The sequence below is a fragment of the Ursus americanus genome, chromosome 6, assembly GCF_024610735.1.
Source record: "Ursus americanus isolate L20-20 chromosome 6, mUrsAme1.1.p, whole genome shotgun sequence".
In the NCBI taxonomy this organism is placed as follows: Eukaryota; Metazoa; Chordata; class Mammalia; order Carnivora; family Ursidae; genus Ursus; species Ursus americanus.
Window position 1 is genome coordinate 56,185,605 of NC_142132.1, and position 24,230 is coordinate 56,209,834.

The 24,230-nt window shown below is 40.0% G+C and overlaps 1 protein-coding gene across 5 annotated transcripts in view; it reads right to left on the reverse strand.

The window, feature by feature from the left end:
- Positions 1-76: 76 nt before the first annotated feature.
- The window catches only part of MYPN (myopalladin), a 107,893-nt gene continuing 83,739 nt past the window's right edge, over positions 77-24,230 (reverse strand). For 4 of the 5 annotated variants that reach the window (XM_045783329.2, XM_045783330.2, XM_045783328.2 and 1 more), the window contains 8 exons: positions 22,410-22,631; positions 21,086-21,235; positions 20,069-20,151; positions 18,741-18,867; positions 17,380-17,587; positions 15,672-15,837; positions 10,713-10,846; positions 77-7,761 (listed from right to left, as the gene is read on the reverse strand). In XM_045783329.2, coding sequence (XP_045639285.2) covers positions 7,592-7,761; positions 10,713-10,846; positions 15,672-15,837; positions 17,380-17,587; positions 18,741-18,867; positions 20,069-20,151; positions 21,086-21,235; positions 22,410-22,631 — 1,260 coding nt within the window. In that variant the 3' untranslated portion in view covers positions 77-7,591. The remainder of the gene's footprint in view (positions 7,762-10,712; positions 10,847-15,671; positions 15,838-17,379; positions 17,588-18,740; positions 18,868-20,068; positions 20,152-21,085; positions 21,236-22,409; positions 22,632-24,230) is intronic. The other variant, XR_006777068.2, reaches the window with a different exon arrangement.

The following is a 24,230-nucleotide window of genomic DNA, read 5'->3' on the forward strand; positions in this document are numbered from 1 at the left end:
CAAAATAAATTTTCTGGGAATCTGCCTACAGAAAGCAGATAGAATAGTTCTTGAATTCCTTTGATTTTTCTCTAGATTCTTTTTTTTTTTAATGTATACCATCTTAGAAGAAGATTCCACCACTATGTACTACCTTTCTAAAGAAAAACAAAGTAGTGGGGGCAGGAAAGAAATGTGAACCTTTAAAGCAAATGTAACTACTCACTTTGGAGAAAAACATTTAAAAAATTTCCTTTGGAATAAAGAAAAAAAATCCTATTACTTTTTTTAGGGTCTCCAAAGTAAATTCTTCATAAATGTTTGTTTATCCTAGCCTCCATCCTGGAGAGTTTCAATCAAGTATTTTGTTTATTTTACAGATAAAGAAATAAGAGACCTCAGAGTTATAGAAAAATCAGAGACTGTGTCTGAAATTCATCTGAATTATTAAAATCCCCCTTGAATTCCTACAAATAAGGAGCTTTCCTAATGCTATTAAGTATTTTACAGATTTTTTAAAAAAAATCTCAACAGAAAGGTAACAAAGGGAGAAGGGTAGGTTAAGAAACTTGATGCTAAAGATTGGAAAAGTAAGTGAAAACCAGAAAAGAAGGTAAGGTGTCTCTGAAATAAAAATACTGAAAAAGTAAAATTTAATTTACCCACATGCATTTAAAAAATGCAGTTGCATGTAAATTATTTCATTTGAATTATTTTAGGGTTTTAACTCTCCTTAAACACAGTAAAACCATTTATACTCTGTACACATAAACATTTAGTAATCTTTTGGTAGTGACTGGTATATACTAGCATATGCTAGCTGTATAATTCAATTCAATACTAGCATATAATTCACTGAAATCTTGCACTATTAATTGTGGGAAAATTGAAGGATTTCTTTTTTTTTTTAATTTATTTATTCGACAGAGATAGAGACAGCCAGCGAGAGAGGGAACACAAGCAGGGGGAGTGGGAGAGGAAGAAGCAGGCTCATAGCAGAGGAGCCTGATGTGGGGCTCGATCCCAGAACGCCGGGATCACGCCCTGAGCCAAAGGCAGAAGCTTAACCGCTGTGCCACCCAGGCACCCCAATTGTGGGAAAATTAAAAGAATCTTCTAGTTTGCAGATAACTCACTGAATCTGTGAAAAACATCAGGTTCTTTGGAATTTTGGAACATTGAACAATTCATTCTTACCATATTATATGAAAATAACTTATGTTTCTTATGGGTATTAAAACATCTCTCTCTCTCTCTTTTTTAAAGATTCTATTTTTAAGTAATCTCTACACCCAACGTGGGGCTCAAACTCACAACCCGAGATCAAGAGTTGCATGTCCCACCGACTGAGCCAGCCAGGCGCCCCAAAACACCCCTTTATTGTATCTCCATTAATTTTCAATCTAAACTAATCACGTCTTTCCACCCCCATCTTTCCCATCTTTAAGTCTCATTTTTTAATGTGTCTCTGTTTTCAGTTAGGAGGCACAATGAACTTTTATCCTAGAGAGTTAACATTCTATAAGAAGTCTACTGGTTGTGCTGGATATTTTAGGAAGATTAAAAGCTAGTTATCTTTCTGTTGCTCTGTTGATATTTAACCAGGTTATAATTCATGTTGTAATTTATACGATTTGAATAAGAATAATTTTTAAAAATCACTTCCAAGTGTCAAATATATTTGCACATTAAAAAAATGGTTGAATCATCATCAAAAAGTTTAAACCTGGAAACTAGAACTGTTTTCTTCATTTTAAAGAAAAGTATACATTTATTTCAGCCTTAAAATATTTATTGTCAAATAGTGTTGAAATCTTGTAATTTTTATTATTAGGGAAACATTTTCTATTCACTCATATGTTAAAATCTTCTAGCAAATTAATGTTTATATGCCCCTACAGTACAGCCATTGTCATTATGCTTACTCTCAGCATTTTTGGCAGAATTCTCAGAGGATTGAAAAGTGTGTTCTTTCTCTATTTCTTGCAATTTCAAGGCTATTACTTTTTGGAGTTTGAGGTGGCCATTATTTACATATTAACAAAGGGCAGCCTGTTTATCATTCTATAACACCAAGTATGCTAACTAATATAATTAGAAATCAGAGGCAAACATATTTTCAACAAATATGCATTTTTTTTGCACTGCACAGATTTTTAAAAACATGGTATTAGCAACTTTTTTAGCATACTGATGACCACTGCATTGTCGAAGTTTAGAAGATGCTTGGCATTCTTCGAGCAATGTTTCAGTAATTAACTTTCTGAAATATTGATCCATGTAAAACAAGAAAAGGTAATTAGTGGCGAAAAGGACTTCAACAAGCTTAGTGTAATCTCAGTAATTGTTCATCTTACTGGTAAGGCACATTGATTTTCTATTCAACCATCAGCAGAAATACTTTGAGGCCAGGTTACCCAAGGACCCTGGAAGGGACCTTGAATAAAGGTCATTATTAGGAACTTTGCCTTTGAGTTTACAACCAATTCATAAATAGCCCAGATACAGACGCAGGCCAGGATCTCAGCTTGGAAGGTACTTTGGGAGTGTGTGGGGAGGAAGAGGACAGAAGGAGGCTGTGATCAACAAGAATTTGGATGTCTGACCCAGTTAGTTTTCTAGACCTCCCCTCCCAACCTGATTTTTTTTTCACTTTGTCAGCAATCCTGTCAATTAGAAGTTGATGGGAGTAAGAAGGCAACTGCTTAAAAAAATGCAGTCCCTCTGTGAAGTTAAGAGACTCTCAGGTATTCAGGATTCGTTCAGTTGGACTGTTTTCTTCTGACCATCGGGCCAAGATGCCTGGAACAGGAGTTAGGTCATTTTGGAGCATGAAGCATGCTGACAGGCTGAGATGGGATGGGTTACCACACAGGGGGATTACAGAACATGGAGCACAGGGCATCTGGGGAGAAAAACACAGAATGGGGGATAGATGCAGAAAGGACCTTAGACACACTTTCGCTTTGACACATCATAGATGCAAAAAAGGAGGAAGTAGTCTCTCTTCTCCTCCTATTGGCTGCTTTGCCTGGATCCTGTTCTTGGGACCATAACCCAATCAGGTATAATCGATATCATAACTCAGTCATGAATTAAATGGGCTTTACTGAGCTCACTTGGGAATCTAGCATTGGGTGTTGTGTGTGTAAGGAAATATATTCTGAGTTTTGAACAACCAATTTACAAGTGAACATGTAGAAAGCAACCCATTTACCATTTGAGGATTATCCAAATTAACCTGTCCCTATAAAAGTCAGCTTTTGACTCCTCTGGGAATTATTCTCCATGGTGTGTTTCATTCAGAGCTCTGGCTCTGTCTGCTGCTGGTCTCTCAACTATTTAATTTCTCATTGGTTGCTTACAAAAGTTAGGTGAGGAATAAAAAGAGAAAGATGCATTGAAACCAGTTCCACTATTTGGTAATTCTGATTAAAACCTTCCTTTAGTGAAGGGTGCATTGTTTCAAAAAGGCAGTTTCATTTAAACAGTGCCTTTCCTTTCTCCATTTTCCCTTTGATCCCCATTTCCACGACTAATCAAATTATGAAAAGCCCTTCAAGTTGTTTGGAGACAAGAGTGCTTATGGGACCTGTATGGCTTTTAGAAACAAAGGGCCAGACATATTGCATCAACTTTTCCTCTTTCCCTGGTCCATTTTTGCAGGTTTTTGCGATTCCTCTAAGGTCTTCATGAATGCTAATAAGTGTTGCACAAAATAGTAGGGTCTAATAAGGCGGAGGTGTGCGTGTATTTCTACTTTCTAGGCATGCACGGCATGTAGCACAAGGCGGGGAGTAAGTTCTTCACCAAGTGACAAAACTACAGCTTTAACGCCATCTGCATCCCTTTGGACCTTTCTGGGTAAGTTCTGAAATTTTTCTTCTCAATCTTGGCTGCTTTTTGGAATCACCTGGGAAACTTCAAAAAACACTGATGCTTATGCCACAGTTGCGGAGCTTATGACTTAACTGATGGGGGGTTGTGGCCTGGGTATCAAGCTTTTTAAAAGCTCTTTAGGAGATTCTGATATGCAGCCCATGTCAAGAACTACTGCTCTAGACTCAATTCACTTTATATAGAAACATACTGACTTACGTAGAAATTTAAAGTTCAGTTTAGGTCAATGAGTATTTATGGAGTGCCTGCTCTGTATAAGGTCCATGACAAAGTTTTGACACAGTCCATACCAACAGTAGCTAAAACCTAGTGTGGGCAAGACTGGCTAGTGCAAGGGGAGGGGACAAGGAGGTCTAGAGAGGGTATATTTTATATAAAATACTATAAGGTCATCTTTTCTTCTTCCAGATTGAAGAAACTTGCTATAAGTTTTCAAGGAAAGTAGAATTGTTTTTGGGTGGGGTCTGGAGGATCAGAAAATAGTTTGCAGAGGCAGTGGCATTTCAGATGGGCTTTAAGGGACAGGTAAGATTGCCATAGGTGGAGGCTGGGGAGAGAGCCTTCCAGGTAGAGGCCAGAGAAAGGCATGTAGCTGGAAAGCAGGGGCCTGTGTTAGGTTTGCTGCCATATTGAGTGTGTTTTCTGAGGAATGGGTTGAAAGGTTTTGGCATCATACTGGAGCAAGCCTTGAATACCACAGGGCAGAAGAGCTGGTACCTGATTTGGCTCCAGGGAGCCATTGGGGGCTTGAAATTGGGGAATAGTATGAGCAGAACAGTACTTCAGGAAGAAAGAGCTGACCCTGAGATCTGGGCTGGATTTGAGTGGGAGAAATGGCAGGAACAGAGGCAAGAAAGGCCACTTAGAAGTCCTTTATGATGGTTGAAGTCAGAAATATTGAGGGAACTTAATAAAGTAATGCAAGTCTGACCTGGAGAACTGCAGGGGGATGGAAAAGAAGGGCTGAATGTAAAAAAAATAATGGAATTAGAATTAATGGGATCTGTTGATCAACTGGCTAGAGGAAGCAAAAAAATGACTTGGATGCTTTTTATTCGGATTGCTAGGAATGTGATGGTGCCATTAATAGAAATCATTAAGCAAGGCTGAAGAATGGTTTATGAAAGGGAAGATGAAGGATCTGATTTTGGACATGTTGAGACCAAACATATCCAACCGAACCAAAATTTCTTATATAAGTATCCCTCATTATAATTGACTTCTAATGGAATTCTCGAAGCAGGACACTGATTCATTCAATACAGGGGAGGTTTCTGCCTCCTAGGAAGTGTATGCCCTGTCTGGAGACATTTTGGGTGGCCAGAACCTGGGGATGGCCACTAACACTACTGGCATCTAGTTAGAGGCCCGTGATGCCACCAAACATCCTACACCGCACCGGACAGTCCCCTGCAATGAAGATTATCCACCCCAAAATGTCAACAATGGGCTCAGAAACCCTGCATTGACATCATCCAGTATCTCGGTTCAGGAATTTTTAGGTTTCTTATATTTTAGGTTAGACAGCGCCATCTAGTGGTCAAATATAGTATTGAAGCTAATTCTCTGGTGAACACTAGAAGGCAACAGATAAAAAGTATTCACAAAGCTAAGACGTGCGGAGGTGAAAAATATCCTTTCGTGGGAGGACTATTTAGCGTTTACAGAAATATATGTGATGGGGAGGTCAGGTGCACAACCGTGAAGGAACAATCCTGGAGTTGGAAAGTTCTCTTTGGCCAGAAGAGATTTCATGGTAGAAGCCAATGTGGCAACAGAACATTTTACAGGATGCATTCTACATGAAACGTATACTATTTCATTACAGTTGCCTGTATTTTTACTATTGTTCCTGAATACATGAAAAAAAGGAAACCAAATCTAATAATTTCACTGCATAACTGACTGAAACCTGTATTTCTTAATGATGTAACCTGTGGCATTTTGTTTCATTAAGGAATAAAGATTGAAAATATTAAGATGATTTTAGAGTCATAAAAAATATAGGGTGAAAAGTACTAGAAATGTCTATTTGATAAAGAATAGATTTTTTCCCCCAAAAGCAGCACTCTTTATGCCTTACATCTTACCTCCCCTACTAGATTGTCAGCTCCCTGAGGTCAGGGACTGTGTCTTATTCATAAGGCTCTAGCATAGCATCTTATACAGAGTAGACACACAAATGATTTTTTTTTGAGTGAATGAATTTATTTTTATACTGGAAATCCTTGTCTTGAAGTGAAGAAAATTTCAAGCCTCTCTAAACAACAACTATTTATTCATTCGAGTAAGATGCCAGCTGAGGGTGCCTGGCTCAGAGACCACCAGACACCTGGGCACAAGGGAATTGGTAACAGACACCTCCAATTCACTTCACAGGTGAGTCTGGAGCAAGCTGTGCTGTGAGGACCATTCCCAGGGCAATTTTTGGACTGCTGTGTGAATTGCAGATTTCTCTAATGTAAGATTCATTCATCCAACAAATATCTATTGAATGTCTACGTGGTGCTAAGCACTCTTCTAGGCGCTGGGGATAATCGCAGTGAACTTATGTCTAAAGATGGCTTAAGTTAAGAGGCAGGTTTTGAATGGGTAGGTTAGAACAAAGATGCATATTTCCCTTTCCTCCCACTTTCCTGGTTAGCATGATGTTTTCTATATTGAAAATGAAAATTAATTATCTGAAAAACAGTTCATACCTATTAAAGATGTCTCCTTCCACACCCACTGCTCTTCTAGGGCAAGTGAGAAACTACACTCTCCCATCACTTCCTCTCCTCGTTCGCATCTCTTCCTCCCTCACTGCCTCATTCATACACTTCCAGACTTTTGGGGAGAGAAGAGGGACAGATGATGACGACTCTTGCATATTTTGCAAGTGGCAATTGAAGCTAGTAGTTTTAAAAGTGACCCCGCAGAAGATTTCTCTGGTTGGTTTACTAACAACCTTTTAGTTCTAGAATTTAGGGATGTATAAATTCACAAAGAAAAACCACTCACCATTATATCCAAAAGAAAATGGAGCAGACAGGCTGATGGGGCCTTGTTTTGGCTATAGAAGAAGCGCACTGTGCAATATTGAGTGTCTCAGTGGATTTTTTTGTGTCTCAAGCACATTTTGGCACCTTATAATGTGGCTCAGTACACTCAGGATAAGTAAATCAAAAGTGTGTCTCCACGTCTGTGAGTTGTATGGCACGATCTCTTAAGGCTAAGTAGAAGCTGATTAAATGAATCCATCAAAACTACAGCTATGGGTGTAATTGATGAAAGGTAACATAGACCTCCCCACCTTTTCCCTTTGCATTGTTTGGTGAGTTAGTGATACCTAAGGTCACTACTGTCTAACTCCTTTCAGCCCAAGCATATGGCCCCTCATTGCTCCTAGTAGGGCCTAAATATCCCTAACATAGCAGGGGGTAGGGGAGAATACTAGCTTTTTCCCAAAGCAGTGGATGACTTCATGACATCTTTGGTTCATCTGTATCGTCTTCTCATATTTTTGTTGGAATCTTTAAAAGGCACAGCCCTACATCTTTCCCCCATCTGAGACTGCAAGAGAACCCAGCTGACTTAATTCAAAGCACTTGTTTGCCACGGGTCCAGCAGCATGGGAACTTACTCAAATCCAGTTGCTTGGAAACCACTGTGTCTGGCTTGTCCTCCATCCCCCTCCAGTCTGCCCCCTTACACAGCAGGCATCCAGACATTCCTAAAGTTCATCACTCTCCACTACACTCCGAGAAGAGCTTGAATACACCATTGTGCTTTCCATGGAGGAGAAGGCAGAGAAAATGTCAAGTCCTTTACTGGTGAGAGATCCGTAGCGACTGCCGCTGGGCCGGACGGACATGGGCGGTGGGATCTGCTGGTGCCACTGAGCTGGAAAATGGACCAAATAACATGTTACAATCAAAGGAATGCAGTCGAGTGGGTACACTGTAGGGGTGTATTCTGTCCTCATTCCAACACTTGCTATGAAACATATCTGGGTCTGAAATGCGTCATTTGCAAAAGAATAATAAAATCTCTCCTTCCCTGCTAGGAATAGGCAAACTGGGCTGGCGATCTCTTACGCTCCTAATTCCAAAACCCACGATCTGGGACTATAAGAGTAGCTGTATAGCGGGGCACCTGGGTGGCTCAGTCGTTGGGCGTCTGCCTTGGGCTCAGGGCATGATCCTGGCGTTCTGGGATCGAGCCCCATGTTGGGCTCCTCCACTGGGAGCCTGCTTCTTCCTCTCCCACTCCCCCTGCTTGTGTTCCCTCTCTTGCTGGCTGTCTCTCTCTCTCTCTCTCTCTCAAATAAATAAATAAATAAAATCTTAAAAAAAAAAAGAGTAGCTGTATAGGGGGGCACTTGGGTGGCTCAGAAGATTAAGCATCCGCCTTCTGGGTCATGATCGCAGGGTCCTGGGATGAGTCCCGCATCCGGCTCCCTGCTCAGTGGGGAGTCTGCTGTCTGCTTCTCCCTCTGCCCCTCACCCCCCGCCCCCACTCTCGTGCTCTCTCTCTCAAATAAATAAATGAAATCTTTTTTTTTTTTTTTAAGAGTAGCTGCATAGGTCGATTTGTCAAAACATCTCTTCTTATGTCCCCTCTCACTGACCTAGCACGGGGTCTCCCAAGGGCAGTGTAGAAAGAGCTGTTAGGCTCTCAAGGGCAGGTACCTCAGAAGGTAGAGACAAGAAACCTGAGGTAATAGAAGCCAAAAGATGAGTCCAGACCTCTGAGAAGTACCTACCACCACCCTGATCACTAATTAGCCACTACCTACCACCACCCTAATCAGGTTCTAATGTTGCAGCAAGAAGACTGAGAAGTAACAGAGATGCGGTCAACCGCGGTTCAGGGACAAAAGAGAATATGTTAGAATTTCCATGTCTAAGCACTGTCTAAAGGAGGTGTTTGGTTTTGTTTTGTTTTTTTAAGCAGAGATGATCCTTAGGCTTGAACATGGCCTGAATGAAATACCCATCCAAACTGCTTTGTCCCTGCTCTTGTGTCTGATTTGAAAATTACCAGGCAGTCCTCTGATTAGGCTTCCAGGGACTTAATGTGGAGAAGGGGGAGCACCAGGTGGGGAACACGGATGCTCTGGGTCCTACAAAGCTATGGACCTATTTAACATTCTCGTTTATAAATTGGACCTTTGTTGATTTCATTATTTTGAATCAGTTTTTTAGAGTCTAAATACCTCTGAATGGATTGATAAAATCAAGTTTTGAAAGGTACAAAAGTGAGGACAAAACGTCTAGTGATTTCACTGAAGAGCAGGCACTCAGTAAGGCCGCTGTGAATGGTCAGGTCTCTGCTCCAGAGCTCTTAACCAGACTACTGTAATTGCTTCTATTAGAAGCCCTACTTCGGATGAGAGAGGGGAGCCCACCTGCTTCCCCGTTCCGTAGACAGGAAGTGGTGGTGGAGGTGGTGAGGGGGTGCGGGATTGATTTTAGCCAAGTCCTTCATCCCGTCCTCCACTCCCAGGTCCCAATCGAGGAAACAGCACCCCCTATTGTTGGTGGTGCTCAATCAAGGCAGGAGCCTGGGAGGAGTAAGTCCAGAAAATTGAACTGGGAAGTGGAGAGCAGGATTGGGACAAGACTGATCAGTTTCAGGGCTTATTGGTACTGAGTTTCTTAGTTGGAGAGCTATTTCCCTCTGACACGGAGAAGTAGATGAAACGGATAGGGGACTTAACCTAGGTTAAATATATCGATGTCCTCTCTCTCCCCACCCCCTCACAAGGGGAAAGTACGTTAAAGTCAGCGTTCCTCACAGTTGAACTTCAAATCCAAGGATAAGGGAAAATAATCAGAAAGCTATATATTTCTCCCAAATATTAGACCTAGGGAAAAATGGTAGGCCAAGGCCCCTCCTGTATGGTATACCCAGGGGTATACCTAGTATACCTAGTATGCACCTTTGAATAGCAGGGACCTCAGGTTCCAGACATAGTGACTCTTATTTGTTATTCTGTTAATCATGTTAAACCAGTAATGAATAAGAAATTTATTAATTGTTGAATTATTTTTTAAAAAATTTTAAAGGAGAGGGGAGAAAAAAGAATCACCTTTTTGGATTAAGGAATATGTCTCCAAAAATACCAGTTAATGTCAAAAGCATAGAGGAGAGGAGTAGAGTACATAAATAAAGATTAACTTGTTAAATTCTTTTGAAAATTAGAAACATGGCTCAAAGGAGTGATACAAAAACCTAGATTTGCATCCTGGCTATAGACACTTAAACTTCCTGCATCTCAGTTTCTTCAGAATTTAAATGAGGGTGACAACAATTGCAACAATTGTTTGGAAGGGTCTAAGGGTACCATTCTGTAAATTACAAGTCATCATAGAAACATCATTTGATATTATTATTAGGACAGCTCTCTATTATTAGTCTGGTTGTGGGATTGGCACAATAAATATTTGTGGAATGAATTAACAGATGAATGGGGACAGGAAAATTCTTCAGGGTGGAGGTATGTCTGGCGGGGAATGACAGGCAGTGGGGAGGGAGTTCTAGTGGGTGGCTCATGGTATTAAGGAGACAGCGTGAGATGTTAAGTGATCAGAAGCACAAACACAGTTAAACTCTGAAATAGCTGTAATTCCTAACATTACAGGACATTGCTTGAAGAAGCTTGAGCTCATAGGAAACTACAAAAGTGTACAAAAGCCCTGAGGTGACTGGGATGAAATGATTTTAAAAATCCATCGCTTAAGTACTAAAATATAACCCCACCAATGCAGTTATGGAAACACACTACGCCTATCCTTAAAAAGATTGTTTTAAACTGTCTATCACACCAGACGTTTAACTGAGGACATTACCGTATATATCCAACCTCGCGGTGCACGACACGATGCCAGCTTCATTCTTGGCTGACAACGTGTACCACCCAGCGTCGGATTTCTTGGCTGGCTGAATGAGGAGGCAGACATACCCTGTTGTGTCCTGGTGCATACTGGAGAAAAAAGAGAACATATCTGTGCCGTACCTGAAGGCAGGAAAGGCCTTGAGCAGTGCAGGGCTCAGAGGAACTCTTGGGGCAAACCCAGCTGTGCAGTACATCCCCTCTCCTCCCTGACCTTATGGGGAGGGATGCGGCAATCAGCTTAAAGCAATTATCAAAGGCAAACTGAAAAGTGGAAAGGAGTCACGAAAGAGCAGCAGTTAACCTAGTGAGGTTAACCTCATGAGGCCCAGGTGAGGGTTGGCAGCCCAGGCTGAGATCTGTTCTTACCCTCCCCACGTTTGGAGTTGTACTCCCCACCAAAGGGGCCCCCACGTGTCACAACCAAAGTCCAGAAAAATCTCTCTTCCAAACCAGATTGGACATTTCAACAAGAACTTTGCTAGGAAGCTGTAAGAAGGGAGACCAAAATGAGAGTCCAGGGATGGATGTACTGTTAGCATAGAGGGATTATTTCTTAATGTAACCAATTGGGCATATGCAGCATTTAGTTTAGCACAGTTCAGGGGCAAATTCCTTCTGTTTCCTCCACATCAGTAGTTCTCACCCTTGGCTGAATATTGCATCTTGGGTAATTACACTAAAACTTCAGGCTGAGTTTAACATGTTAATTATTATTTTTTTTAAATGAACTTTATACCCAACATGGGGCTTGAAATCATATGACCCCAAGATCAAGAGTGGCATGTTATACTGACTGAGCCAGCCAGGCACCCCAACATGTTACATTAATTTAGACTGAAGTGCTAACTCAAGAATATTTTCTGTGCTTGCCTAAGTTTTACCAGAGAAAAATCTTGATCTATATATATGTAGACTTCTTAGATGCCAAAATTCTATAAAGTTTGACAGCTACAACAGCCCTTGGGACAAATTCAGTTTACTGTGAAGAAATAATTCTCAGTAGAAACTTTTGTACACAAGCTGCTTTTGTTTGCTTGCCCTCTCGTGGCATAAAACCAAAACAGCAAAGATAAGTTTGATTAATGGAAATCTAACAAGGCATTGACTTCTGGAAACTGGATCCTTAGTTACTTTAAAAATAACCAAGTCATGATGGATAGAAAATGAGTGACTGCCTTAATGTTTTCTTTTGCTTTATTTTATTTTAGCTTTTTACTGTCAAAGGGGTTTCCTAGGTACTAATATGACTGAAAATATGTGACAAAAAATATGCAGGATCTTCACAAATTCCTTATACATTTTTAAACTTAAAAATTAAAGTTTTAACAAGATCAGAAATGAAAGAAGAGAAATAACAACCAACACCACACAAATACAGAGGATTAAAAAGGAGTATTATAGAAAAATACATGCTAACATTGGGCAGCTTAGAAGAAATGGGTAAATTCCTAGAAACATGTAACCTCTCAATACTGAATCAGGAAGAAATGGAAAATTTGAACAGACCAGCTGCCAGCAGTGAAATTGAATCAGGAAGCAAAAAACTCCCAACAAACAAAAGTCCAGGACCAAGTGACTTCACAGGTGACTTCTACCAAACATTTAAAGAAGAGGTAATACCTATTCTTCTTAAACTATTCCAAAAAATAGAAGAGGAAGGAAGCCTTCCAAATTCATTCTATGAGGCCAGCATTACCCTGAAACCAAAACCAGATAAAGACATTATGAAAGAAAGAAAGAAAGAAAGAAAGAAAGAAAGAAAGAAAGAGAGAAAGAAAGAAAGGAAAAAAAGAAAGAAAACTGCAGGCCAATATCTCAAATGAACACAGATGCAAAAATCCTCAACAGAATATTAACAAGCTGAATCTAACAATACGTTAAAAAAATTCACCATGACCAAGTGGGGTTTATTCCTGGGTTGCAAGGGTCGTTTAATATTCGTAAATCAATCAATGTGATATATCACATAAGCAAGAGAAAAGACAAAAACCATATTATCATTTCAATAGATGCAGAAAAAGCATTTTACAAAATAAACATTCATTCATGATAAAAACTCTCAACAAAGTAGGTTTAGAGGGAATATACCTCAACATAATAAAGACTTTATGTGAAAAACCCACAGCAGACATCACACTCAATGGTGAAAAATGGAAAGCTTTTCCCCTAGGACAAAGACGTCCACTCTCACCACTTTTATTCAACATAGTACTGGAAGCCCTAGCCACAGCAATCAGACAAGAAAAAGGAATAAAAGGCATCCAGATTTGTAAGGAAGAAGTAAAATTTTCACTATTTGCAGATGACATGATAATATAAATAGAAAACCCTAGAGACTACTAGAACTGATAAATGACGTCAGTAAGGCTGCAGGCTTCAAAATCAATATACAGAAATCTGTTGCATTTCTTTCTTTCTTTTCTTTTCTTTTTTTTTTTAATACTTTTTAAAGTAAGCTCTACACCCAATGTGGGGTTTGAACGCAGAACCCCAAGATCAAAAGTCACATGCTCCACTGACTGAGCCAGCCAGGCGCCCCCTCCCATTGCATTTCTATATATTAATAATGAAGCAGCAGAAAGAGAAATTAAGAAAACAATCTGATTTATAGTTGTACCAAAAATAATAAAATACCTAGGAATAAACTTAATCAAGGAGGTGAAAGATCTGTACTCTGAAAACTATAAAACACTGATGAAAGAAATTGATATAACAGTTATGAAAGAAATTGAAAATGACACAAACAAATGGAAAAATATTCCATGCTCATGGGTTGGAAGAACCAATATTGTTAAATGCCCATACTAGGGGTGCCTGGGTGGCTCAGTCAGTTGAGCATCTACTTTCGGCTCACGTCATGATCCCAGGGTCCTGGGATTGAGCCCCACATCAGGCTCCCTGCTTAGCAGGGATCCTGCTTCTCCCTCTCCCTCGGCTGCTCCCCCTGTTAGTGCAATCACTCTCCCAAATAAATAAATAAATAAATAAATAAAATCTAAAAAAAAAAAAAAAGTCCATACTACCCAAAGCAATCTACAGATTTAATGCAATCCCTATCAATATACCAACGGCATTTTTCAATGAACTAGAAAAAATGATCCTAAAATTTATATGGAACCACGAAAGACCACAAATAGCTGAAGCAATTTGAAAAGAAAAACAAAACTGGAAGTATCACAATCCCAAATTAAAAATTACACTACAAAGCTGTAGTAATCAAAACAGTATGATGCTGACACAAAAATAGAACAATAGATCAATGGAACAGAATAGGGAGCCCAGAAATAAACCCACAATTGTATGGTAATTAATCTTTGACACAAGAGGCAAGAATACACAATGGGAAAAAGGCAGTCTTTTCAACAAATGGCATTAGGAAAACAGGACAGCTACATGCAAAAGAATGAAACTGGACCACTTTCTTACACCAGACACAAACGTAAACTCAAAATGGATCAAGGACCTAAATGTGAGACCTGAAACCATAAAAATCCTAGAAAAGAATACAGACAGTATTCTCTGACATCAGCCATAGCAACATTTTTCTAGATATACCTCCTGAGGCAAGGGAAACAAAAGCAAAAAAAAAAAAACAAAAAAACTATTGGGATTACATCCAAATAAAAAGCTTCTGCACAGCAAAGGAAACAATCAACAAAGCTAAAAGAGAACCTACTGAATAGGAGATTATTTACATATGACATATCTGATAAAAAGTTAGTATCCAAAATATATAAGAACTTAATACAACTCAACACGCACACACACACAAAATAATCCAATTTTAAAATGAGCAGAAGATACAAGCAGACATTTCTCTAAAGAAGACTCAGACGACCAGCAGACACATGAAAAGATGCTCATCATCACTTATCATCAGGGAAATGCAAATCAAAACTACAATGAGATGTCACCTCACACCTGTTAGAATGGCTAAAATCAACACAAGAAACAACAAGTGTTGACAAGGATGTGGAGAAAAAGGAACCTCCATGCACTCTTGGTGGGAATGCAAACTGGCGCAGCCACTATGGAAAACAGTATGGAGGCTCCTCAAAAAATTAAAAATAGAATCACCATATGATCCAATAATTCCACTACTGGGTTTTTATGCAAAGAAAATAAAAATACCAATCTAAAAAGATAATATGCACCCTCATGTTTATTGCAACATTATTTACAATAGCCAAGATATGGAAGCAACCCAAGTGTCCATCGACAGATAAATGGATAAAGAAGATATATATGTGCATGTGTGTGTGTGTGTGTGTACACACACGGAGGGATATTACTCAGCCATAAAACAGAATGAAATCTTACCATTTGCAGCAACACGGATGGATCTAGAGAGTATAATGCTAAATGAGATAAGTCAGTCAGAAAAAGACAAATATCATATCATTTCACTCATATGTGGAATTTAAGAAAAAACAAAGGAACAAAGGGGAAAAAAGAGAGAACCCAAAAAACAGACTCTTAACTATAGAGAACAAACAGGTCACCAGAGGGGAGGTGGATGGGGGGATGGGTGAAACAGGTGAAGGGGACTAAGAGTACATGTACCCTGATGAGCACTGAGTAATGTATAGAATTGTTGAATCACCATATTGTACACCTGAAACTAATATAACACTGTATGTTAACAAAACTGAGTTTAAAATTAAAAAAAAAACAACCCTGCTAATTAATCCTGAAAAAAATTAAGGTTTTAAAACTGTGGGACATCCATAACCATGGACTGCCTTTTAGGAACAAAAAGGAATACATTCTTGATACGCACAATAACAGGAATAAACTCAAACGCATCATACTGAGTGAAAGAAGCCAAATTGAAAAGATGACAGACTTATCTTGGTGCCCAGTAAGTCCCCCTGAGCTTGGAAGTCCCTTTGAACGTGGGAGCAGGCTGTACCTAATCCTCTCTCGGGTGAAAGGGATGGTCTCGTTGTCCTTCTTCCAGTAGAACACAGGTGGCGGCATGCCTATCACCCGGCACTCCAGCCTCACTGGGTGGCCTTCCGGAACTCCGCTGTTCTGCAGTTTCTCCAGGATCACGGGGGCTTTCTTCACCTCTTTGGCTGAATGAGAGAAGGGCCATTCTTGTTTGAATTGTGAGCACCTTGGGGTTCATGCTTCAAAGTCATTACAACTCTGGAATTTAACAGAGTGGGCACCCGCCCACCTCACCTCCTCTTCAGAACCCTTCTCATACCTCTAAGGAAGATCATTGCTTTGATAAAAGCTCCGCAAGTGATGAAAAAGGGAATGAGGGAAGGTCTTTGCATATTGTATGAGAGACAACACTCCAGGATCTGGTTTGCACACGGGGGACGCGAATGGTGGGTGTGGAATTTAAGGAGGCTCTTTTATTCCCAGCAGTAAATTTTGAGAAACAACAGATTTTATATACTGAATCTATCCTTTTTCTTTTCTAGAGGAGTTGATTTTGTAGAAGATATATTCATTTCCCCTCAACTTTTATTTTGAAGAAGTTTATAGCTACAGAAAAGAAGTACACTCCTTTTTAATAAAGTTTTATTTATTCAAGTAATCTCTACGCTGGACGTGGGGCTTGAACTCATGACCCTGAGATCAAGAGTCGCACTCTCCTCGGAGCCAGCCAGGCACCCCAGAAATACACTACTTAAAAACACACACACACACACACACACACACACACACACACACACACACACACACAAATTATGCTTCCGAAGGAGGCATTTTTTTGGGGGGGAGGGCCAGAAGCAGATAAGGCAAAGATATCTCATATTTCAGGATTCCAGGGTCGATATTAGCAAAATATTGGGGAAAAAGTAAAAGCTTGTAATCAATATTTCCTTGCAGGATAAGCTTTTCCTACTCTGTTGGGTAAGAGAAAATTAAGAGTGAGAAAGAGAAAAAGATATATGGGGCAGGCAGCCCCTAGCCTATAGAGAGGATAGCATGCCGAAGCCCCCCAGTTTCTGGTAAGGGCCACACACGGGAGAAAGCTCAGCACTAGAATTCGTATATTCTGAAATCTAATTCTGGCTGGAGGGCGGGTATCAACCAAGTGTCTGATTTAGAAGCTTACAGCCTCTTCAGGAAGGCAAAGGAGATAACAGTTCCATGGAAGGCCGCAAGTGCCCTGAGGAGTCTCTCCTTTTGTAAGAGCTATGGAAACAGAGGAGGATGTGCCTTGGTGGTGACATTTGAATTAAGCCTTAGAGACCGAGGAGGAGGTTCCTAGGCAAAGAAGGGCATTCCAGGTAGAAGGATCAGCGAAGGGAAGGGATGGAAGCTTGGGGGAGGGGCAGGATCCTGGTGTGTTCCAGGAGTGATGAACTGTAGGGCAAGTGACTTGAATTTAGTGGAAGTCAATATACTAATTAATTGATTAATTAGCTATTACAATGGCTCCCATTTATTGCATGCATATATGCACAAGATACCACATTATGTTTTCACTGATAGATCTTTGAAAGCAATGTAGGAAATATGGCCCTTACTACAATGAAGGAGAAACTGAGATGAAACTTGGCGGAGCAAAGGACTAAGGAATTCTGTCAGAGGCTGTGCCTATTTGGGCAATAACTTTAAAGGGAGTTATGTTTGGGGGTCCCAGAAACAAACCTTACCTACTACAGTGAGCTCCAGACTAAAGGAATTCTGTCCGGTTTTGTTGGTAGCGACGCATGTATAGGTCCCCGCGTCACGCTGAGTGAGCGGGTCAATGAGCAGAGAGTGGACGCCGGTCTCCCTGACCAACATCTTGTGGGAGGCGTCTGGTAGCACCGGCTGGCCATTGAGCAGCCACGTCAGCTCTGGGGGCGGTAAGCCACTCACCTAACAAACAAGAGGACAGCTGAGGCAAATGCCAGACCGGTGACAGGCAGATTTATTTGGTGGCTGAATTCTTCATCCTTGTCTAGCACCAAATAGATAGTGAGAAAAAACATGAGGTGGAGAGAAACCTCTCTGCAGGGGCATCAGGACAAGAGGGGCTGGATGAATGGCCGCATTAATTTAAACTGTATAGTATTTTTGACCCCAATTCAGGTGATGGTTATATTTTAGATTAAATAAGAAATAAAAAACAAAATGAATAGATAAATTGGCCTGCAGAGCCAGTTTCACAGATGATAATGTTGCTTACATACCTGATAAGCAAGAGGCAAGCGAGGAGAGGGCAGACATTAAACTAGAGTTCTTAAACCTTGCCGTGTGTTATAATCACATAGGGAGCATTTGAAAATCCCAATGTCTACTTACTATATTAAGTCAGAATCTCTAGAGATGGGACCTGGAATGGCTATCTTTTAGGGTTTAGGGTGGAAGAAGTAACAATAAATCCCAAATATTATTTAGGCAGCCCTTGGCAGAGTAAGAACTACCTAGAGAAGTGGACTCTATCAGTGTTTCAGCTCAAGCCTTTACTAATTAGCATCTAAAACTTCCATAGCATTCTGCATCTTTGTCTGGAGTCGAAGAGGTGACTTAAGTTTCTCTTCATACTGAGAGATATCCACGCTGCTCAGCTGAACAGTTTCTGGTTGAAGAATTAGAATGCAGAGTAGCTGAAGCTGGTGGGTGTTGATTAGTATGAGAAACCAACTTCCGTTTTCGTAAACCACCTCAGAGCCATCTTTTCATGGCTACAATTTTTTCGAAATCTATACATCACAGAAATTCACTTCAAGGATGCAAAAATCAGGCTAAATGTCTGAATTATATCACTTCTTCGGTTGTCTTTTACAAATGCAGAGTTAACTTGATACAACACCAAAGTAATTTTAGTAAGGTATAAAGCCTTGAACATCTCATCAAATTCTTTTGTCTGGTATTAAATGCCTTGCAAAAGCTTTGTGAGAAAAGAAGTGATCTCTCTCCTTTCCCCAGCCCCCCTTTCTCTAAACAAAACATAAAACAAATACAAATGAGAATAAACGAATGCAAAATGGGAACAGATTCTGGAATTGGGATGAGTATTAGAGTCTACCTTACAGTCCAGCCGACAGAGGCGCCCCTCGTGAGCTACCATATCCCCAGGAGCCTGCAGGAAATATGGTCGGAAAAAGCGTTCCTGTAGGGGCTCTTTGTCTCTTTCTTGTACTCGGGACCTTCCTCTATAAAAACAAGCATGTTCAGGCATTAGACATAGAAACCGATCTATAAACCTACAACAGCAAGCACTGAGGCATGGCTATAGCTCCTAGAGAACAGGTACTTTGGGGGCTGTGGGGGAGGAGGTTGCTGGACTGTAAACAAATAATAAAATAATAAATAATGGTGTGAAGCTTATGTAAAAAGCAAGGTGGTAAGCATCTCATACACTGTAGGATTATCTTATGCGATCTGTAATCAAATAAACAGGCTTTAGCTTCTTTCTCTCTGAAGTCATTCCGGGTTAAGTGGCTCAGCTCCCCTTGCCTTGGCTTTGACCAGTTGTTCAAAAGTTTCAAAATAAACAAATAAATCAGTATTCAAGCCGAATCTCAAATGAGAGCCAACAGACAAGTCCTGTTTATTACCCAGAACAAGACAGCTGCAATCCCCATGTCTCTGACTAATAAAAATTTAACCCGGCTATAAATTATGGCAGACCATTAAAGATGATCATGAACTTAAACTAGTTAAGACTGACCAACAGTACCAGCTGTTCTTGAAGGGGAAAAAAATGAAGAAGAAGGTATAGTTCCAGCAGTGATGAAATACTGTATCTGAAACATGGGTCACTATTTTTGCCCCTTTGGTTAAGTCAAATATAATTCATCCATGTCAGCAGTTATGGAATGCTTTGCTAAGACCTTGTGGCACCATAAGACTCAAGGGGAAGCCAGGCTCTTAATTCTTAGTGGTTAGTAAAATGAGAGAGGAAGAAAGCCAATTGCTCTGTTAGAGGCAATTGTTACACTGGGGACAACAACAAACAAAAATATGCAATCTATAGACATATAACCATTAGCAGTTTCTGTTTTATTGAAGAAAATAAGGTAATTTAATTAAAAGACCCTGGTTTATATATTATCTGCACAAGAGCTACTGATAGTTATGCATTTTGAGCCATCAAGAGTGTTTGACAGACCAGTGTGTCTCCAAGTTAATGTGCTTGTAAATCACCTGGGGATCTTAGTAACATGTACTTTCTGATCCCGTAGGTCTGGGGTGGGGCTTGGGATTCCACATCCGCAGCAAGCTCCCAAGGGATGCTGATGCTGCAGGTGCAGGACTACACTTCAAGTAATAATCTGTAGACCCAACACTTTGATGCTCATTGCGGTAGGTGGGTGCTTGGGAGGAGCTAGAGAAGCCCCTTACTGTCTTTACCTGTGAGACTGACCAGCAGATGTTAGTCGACTGCGAATGGGCAAACTTTGTACCATCAAGTGTCCAGAACAGCTGATTCTCCCCTGAGAAACAAAAATGAATTAAAAATAAGAGAATTCCCCATTTTTTCAATTTATATAAATTTTTGTGGACTGGAACAATTATGAATCTTTTGGCTAACTATTATGAGAAAGAAAACTTGGGGGTGGGGAATGGAAACAATGAAGTACGACTCCTTAAATCATTGTTAGTATTCCACGGGGGGAGTTTAAAGAATATTATGATGACTTTCATTTTGAGCTGAGAAATAAACAGAACACAAATGTTAAAAAATAAAATTTGAATTCTTGTGCACTGAACATTATCTGCAGCCACATGCAGAGACTATGGCCAAGTATTTTATACTTTTCTTAATAGAGACTATCCTCAAAACTAACATTTTAAGAAGGGGAGTGGGTGAGAGTAGAAATTATAGTTCTATATTTTGTATTCTAATAGTAGTTGAAGGTATTTATTCTGCCATATCTTTTAGGAGAATTTTAGGTCTTGACCCTTGATCTCATTCAGAAAAGAAAAGTGAAAGATTATGGCTTTCCAACTTTTACAAAAAAAAAAAAAAGGACATTATGAATTCGAGGATTATTTGCGAGCTTTTTTGGAGTAATTTGTTAATTCTCTAAAGAGCTAAACAACAAATCATTCTTTGATAGAATGATTTATAGACTCTTCAAAACAGTCAATGAGTTGATAAACATAAGATTTAGCCCAATACATCTGGGACATAGTGAACAGATACTACTAATGTCCTTTGACAAAGGCTCAAAGGTTGAGCGACCCATCAGTGGCTAACTGGTCTTTCAAGCTGTGATACTGTGCTCTGGTTACACACAATCACAATGCTTCTCATTCATTTTCCTCAGCAATCCTTAGTAACTCGCACTTCTCAAGGTCTCATTCACAATGACATCAGTGCTCCTTCCTCAGGGTGTAGCACAGCGCAGAACCCTGCTTCTCCACCTGGGGGTTGGCAGCCATGATGGTGTAGTTGCCATCGTCATCACTGGTGGTGGAGTCGATGTGCAGAGAGCACGTCCCATCTCCTTCTCGCTTCATTTTGCAGTGCTCATTTCTCTTTGAAATCTGCTTCCCATCTTTGAACCAGTAAACCTGCAATGAAAGATAATCAAGGAGAACATATACTGTTCTGCACATCTTTTGAGGATAATAAAGTAGGGAGTAGGATGAGACAAGGGCTGATTGCCATCTCTACAAGTGCCCCATCCCTTATAAAGCAGTTCGAAAAGAAATATTTTAAAAATGACTGTTTTTGCTCCTGTACTTGTACAGACATGATACTTAAATCAAAAATTCTGCGTAATTTAGGATTGAGATAAAGCTTTTGGCTCTTTTTATTGTACTTCATAATCACTTAAAAAGTCACCCCAAGGACCGGACATGTCTTCAGAGGCAAAATAATGAAAACCAGATGCCTGAATTTTTTTCCCCATTATCCTATTTACAAGCTCAAGTCTTCTGCAGTCACACATCTCAGGGTCTACAATAGCTCACCCTACTTGAAAGGATAGTATGGTTTATTATACCAAGTGGGAAGAGGCCAGGATTCACTTGCTAAATTTCTCATCTGGCTAACATTTAAATAAATATATTTTTCATGTTGAGTTCTGCATGTACCAAGGAGATCTCTCAAAGACAGGGGGGTTAAAGTACTGGCTGCAGCTGTTCTCCTCCACATTTCCTGGTTACCTAAGCATACATGATAACACTATGCTAATGTTTGTGAAAGTGGAGTGGAGAGATCCCCTACCACAACCATACAGGGTGTAAATCCTTCTTTCAGCTGACTGCCAAAAAATTCTGGTGACTCATAAGATTTTTCTGCAGCCAGTGATAACGATATGACATTTTCAGCATTTACCAACCTAATAGTAATGATACAAATATGGCTCAATTCGTGCAACAACAGGCACTTTGTGGGTATTCACTAAGTGTTCAAGAAAAAGAAAAATACCAATTTGGTGAGTTTGGTGGTTGAGAGAATCAATAGCCCAAAATGGAGGATTATGACTAAGAAGTTTATTTTAAACTTTTATTAAAATTCTAACTTACCCGTAAATCTGATTTATTTTTGGCCTCATTTTTTAACAATCCTATCCCTGACTGTATCTTTTTAGTAAAATTATCTGGGCTTTGTTAGTTTTTCTGGTGGTGGTTTTTATTCCCTCTGTAGACAGTTCCCTAGAATCTGATAAGACTTTCTTGAAGGCACTGTCTACAGTTCTGTGTTGTTGGTTGGCCAAAGCGGCTGATCATCTTCCCCTACCTTTGGAACAGGTATCCCAACAATTTTGCAGGTAAAGGTCACTGGAGAGCCTTCTGTAACCCGGAAATGCTTGAGTCTTTTGTCAAAGATGGGAGCAATACACTTGCCCGTGGGAATCTCGTCATGTTGGATTTCATCATCTGATTCATCAACAGGGGTACGTTCCAAGCGAAACTCTATTTCATTCATCAGCCTCTGCTCAAAGCTTGAAATTTTGTACTCCTGTCAAAATGGCAAACATGTTTCAATTTCAATTCTATGGGTGAGAAAGAAGGTGTCTATCAGTATAATTTGAGGATGGAACTGTTTAGATTCACATGTTAAATATATATCATGGAAACCCAATAAACCAGGCACGTTCCATTTCCAGTTCCTCACCATGGAGCACTAAAGGAGATGTCAATGTCTCTACTATAATCCCAAACTGCCTTAGTGAATCCTGATTCCTCACCTTGAGTATGGAGCCCCAGTAGCATCCTGCAGAGAAATGAAGATGGAATGTAATTTCCATTACTACTATTAATGCCCATTTTACTATGTAGAACTTCCTATCTGGTAATATGGCAAAGCTATTCTGAATTGCATTCTGATGCATGCCAGCATTACCAACTTCCTGTCTCTACTGGACATTCCCATCTGCATACTTGATGAAACCTGTCTTGAATAAATCTCCCTCGACTCCATATCCATCTTCATTGCATCTCTCTACTCCCACCACAACAAAACTAGTTGAAATAATTTTGTTTTGTTACAGGATCATTTCCTTGTCACCCACTTTTTCGCTAATGTACTCCAATTGGGCTTGTGTTCTCGCTGTTCCACCGAGATTACTATTACTATAGGGTCTCCAAATTTGCCAAATCCAGTTGTCACTTATCTGTTCTTACCTTACCTGATCTTTCAGCAGCATTAGACAAGGATGGCTACTTTCTCCTTTTTGAAACATTTTTTTTCTGTTTGCTTTCACGACACCATATTGGTTTTCCTTCTTTTTCTTTAGTTGCTCCTTATCAGTCTCCTTTGCTAGCTCCTAGTCCTAGGTAGGTGGTCTCATCCTATCTCACAGCTTCAGATACCTTCTGCATGCTGATGGCTCCAAACCCATATCTCCAAGCCTGATCTTTCCCCAAAACTCATATACCGATGATCTACTATACATCATGAGAGTCATATATCCAGGGATTGATTCTACATCATGGCGTGGGTGCCCAAGGGGCATCTCAAGCCTAGCATGATCCAAACAACACACACTTGATTTCTGTCTCCCAGAGATGCTCCTGCCCTGCTTTTCCCCATCTCAGAAAATGGAGCCACTACCCATCCACTTGGTTAAGTAGTTAAGTCAGTGTGTCTTACACTACCTTTGGTGAAAACGAGGTTTTAAAAATTTTCCAATGTGTAGTTTTGTAAAGTGAAATAAAAATGAATGAGTAGCAAAATGAAATTTAGGAGGCATGCAAAATTATTATATTTAATAGGCATAAAATTTTTCTGTCAAATTGCTATAAAAATTTCTTAATGGTTACTCTCAGTTTCTGTGCTTATGCCAAGGTGGAGAGGTGATAGCTTGCAGATTGCCACGCGTCCTCAGACCACACTTTGAGTGTACCAAGTTAAACCCTAAATCTAGGACTTATCCTGAATTCCTGTCATTCCCTCTCCCTGCCAAATTCTATCAAGCTTATCTGTCACCTCCCCAAAGCAGCCTTCCCAGTCCACTTCATCTACATGAACTCCCCGTTCTAATACTCTGCACAGTACTGGTTGCTATCTAGTATATTTCTTGTTTGTTTGTTTATTGATTGAGTGATTGAATATCTC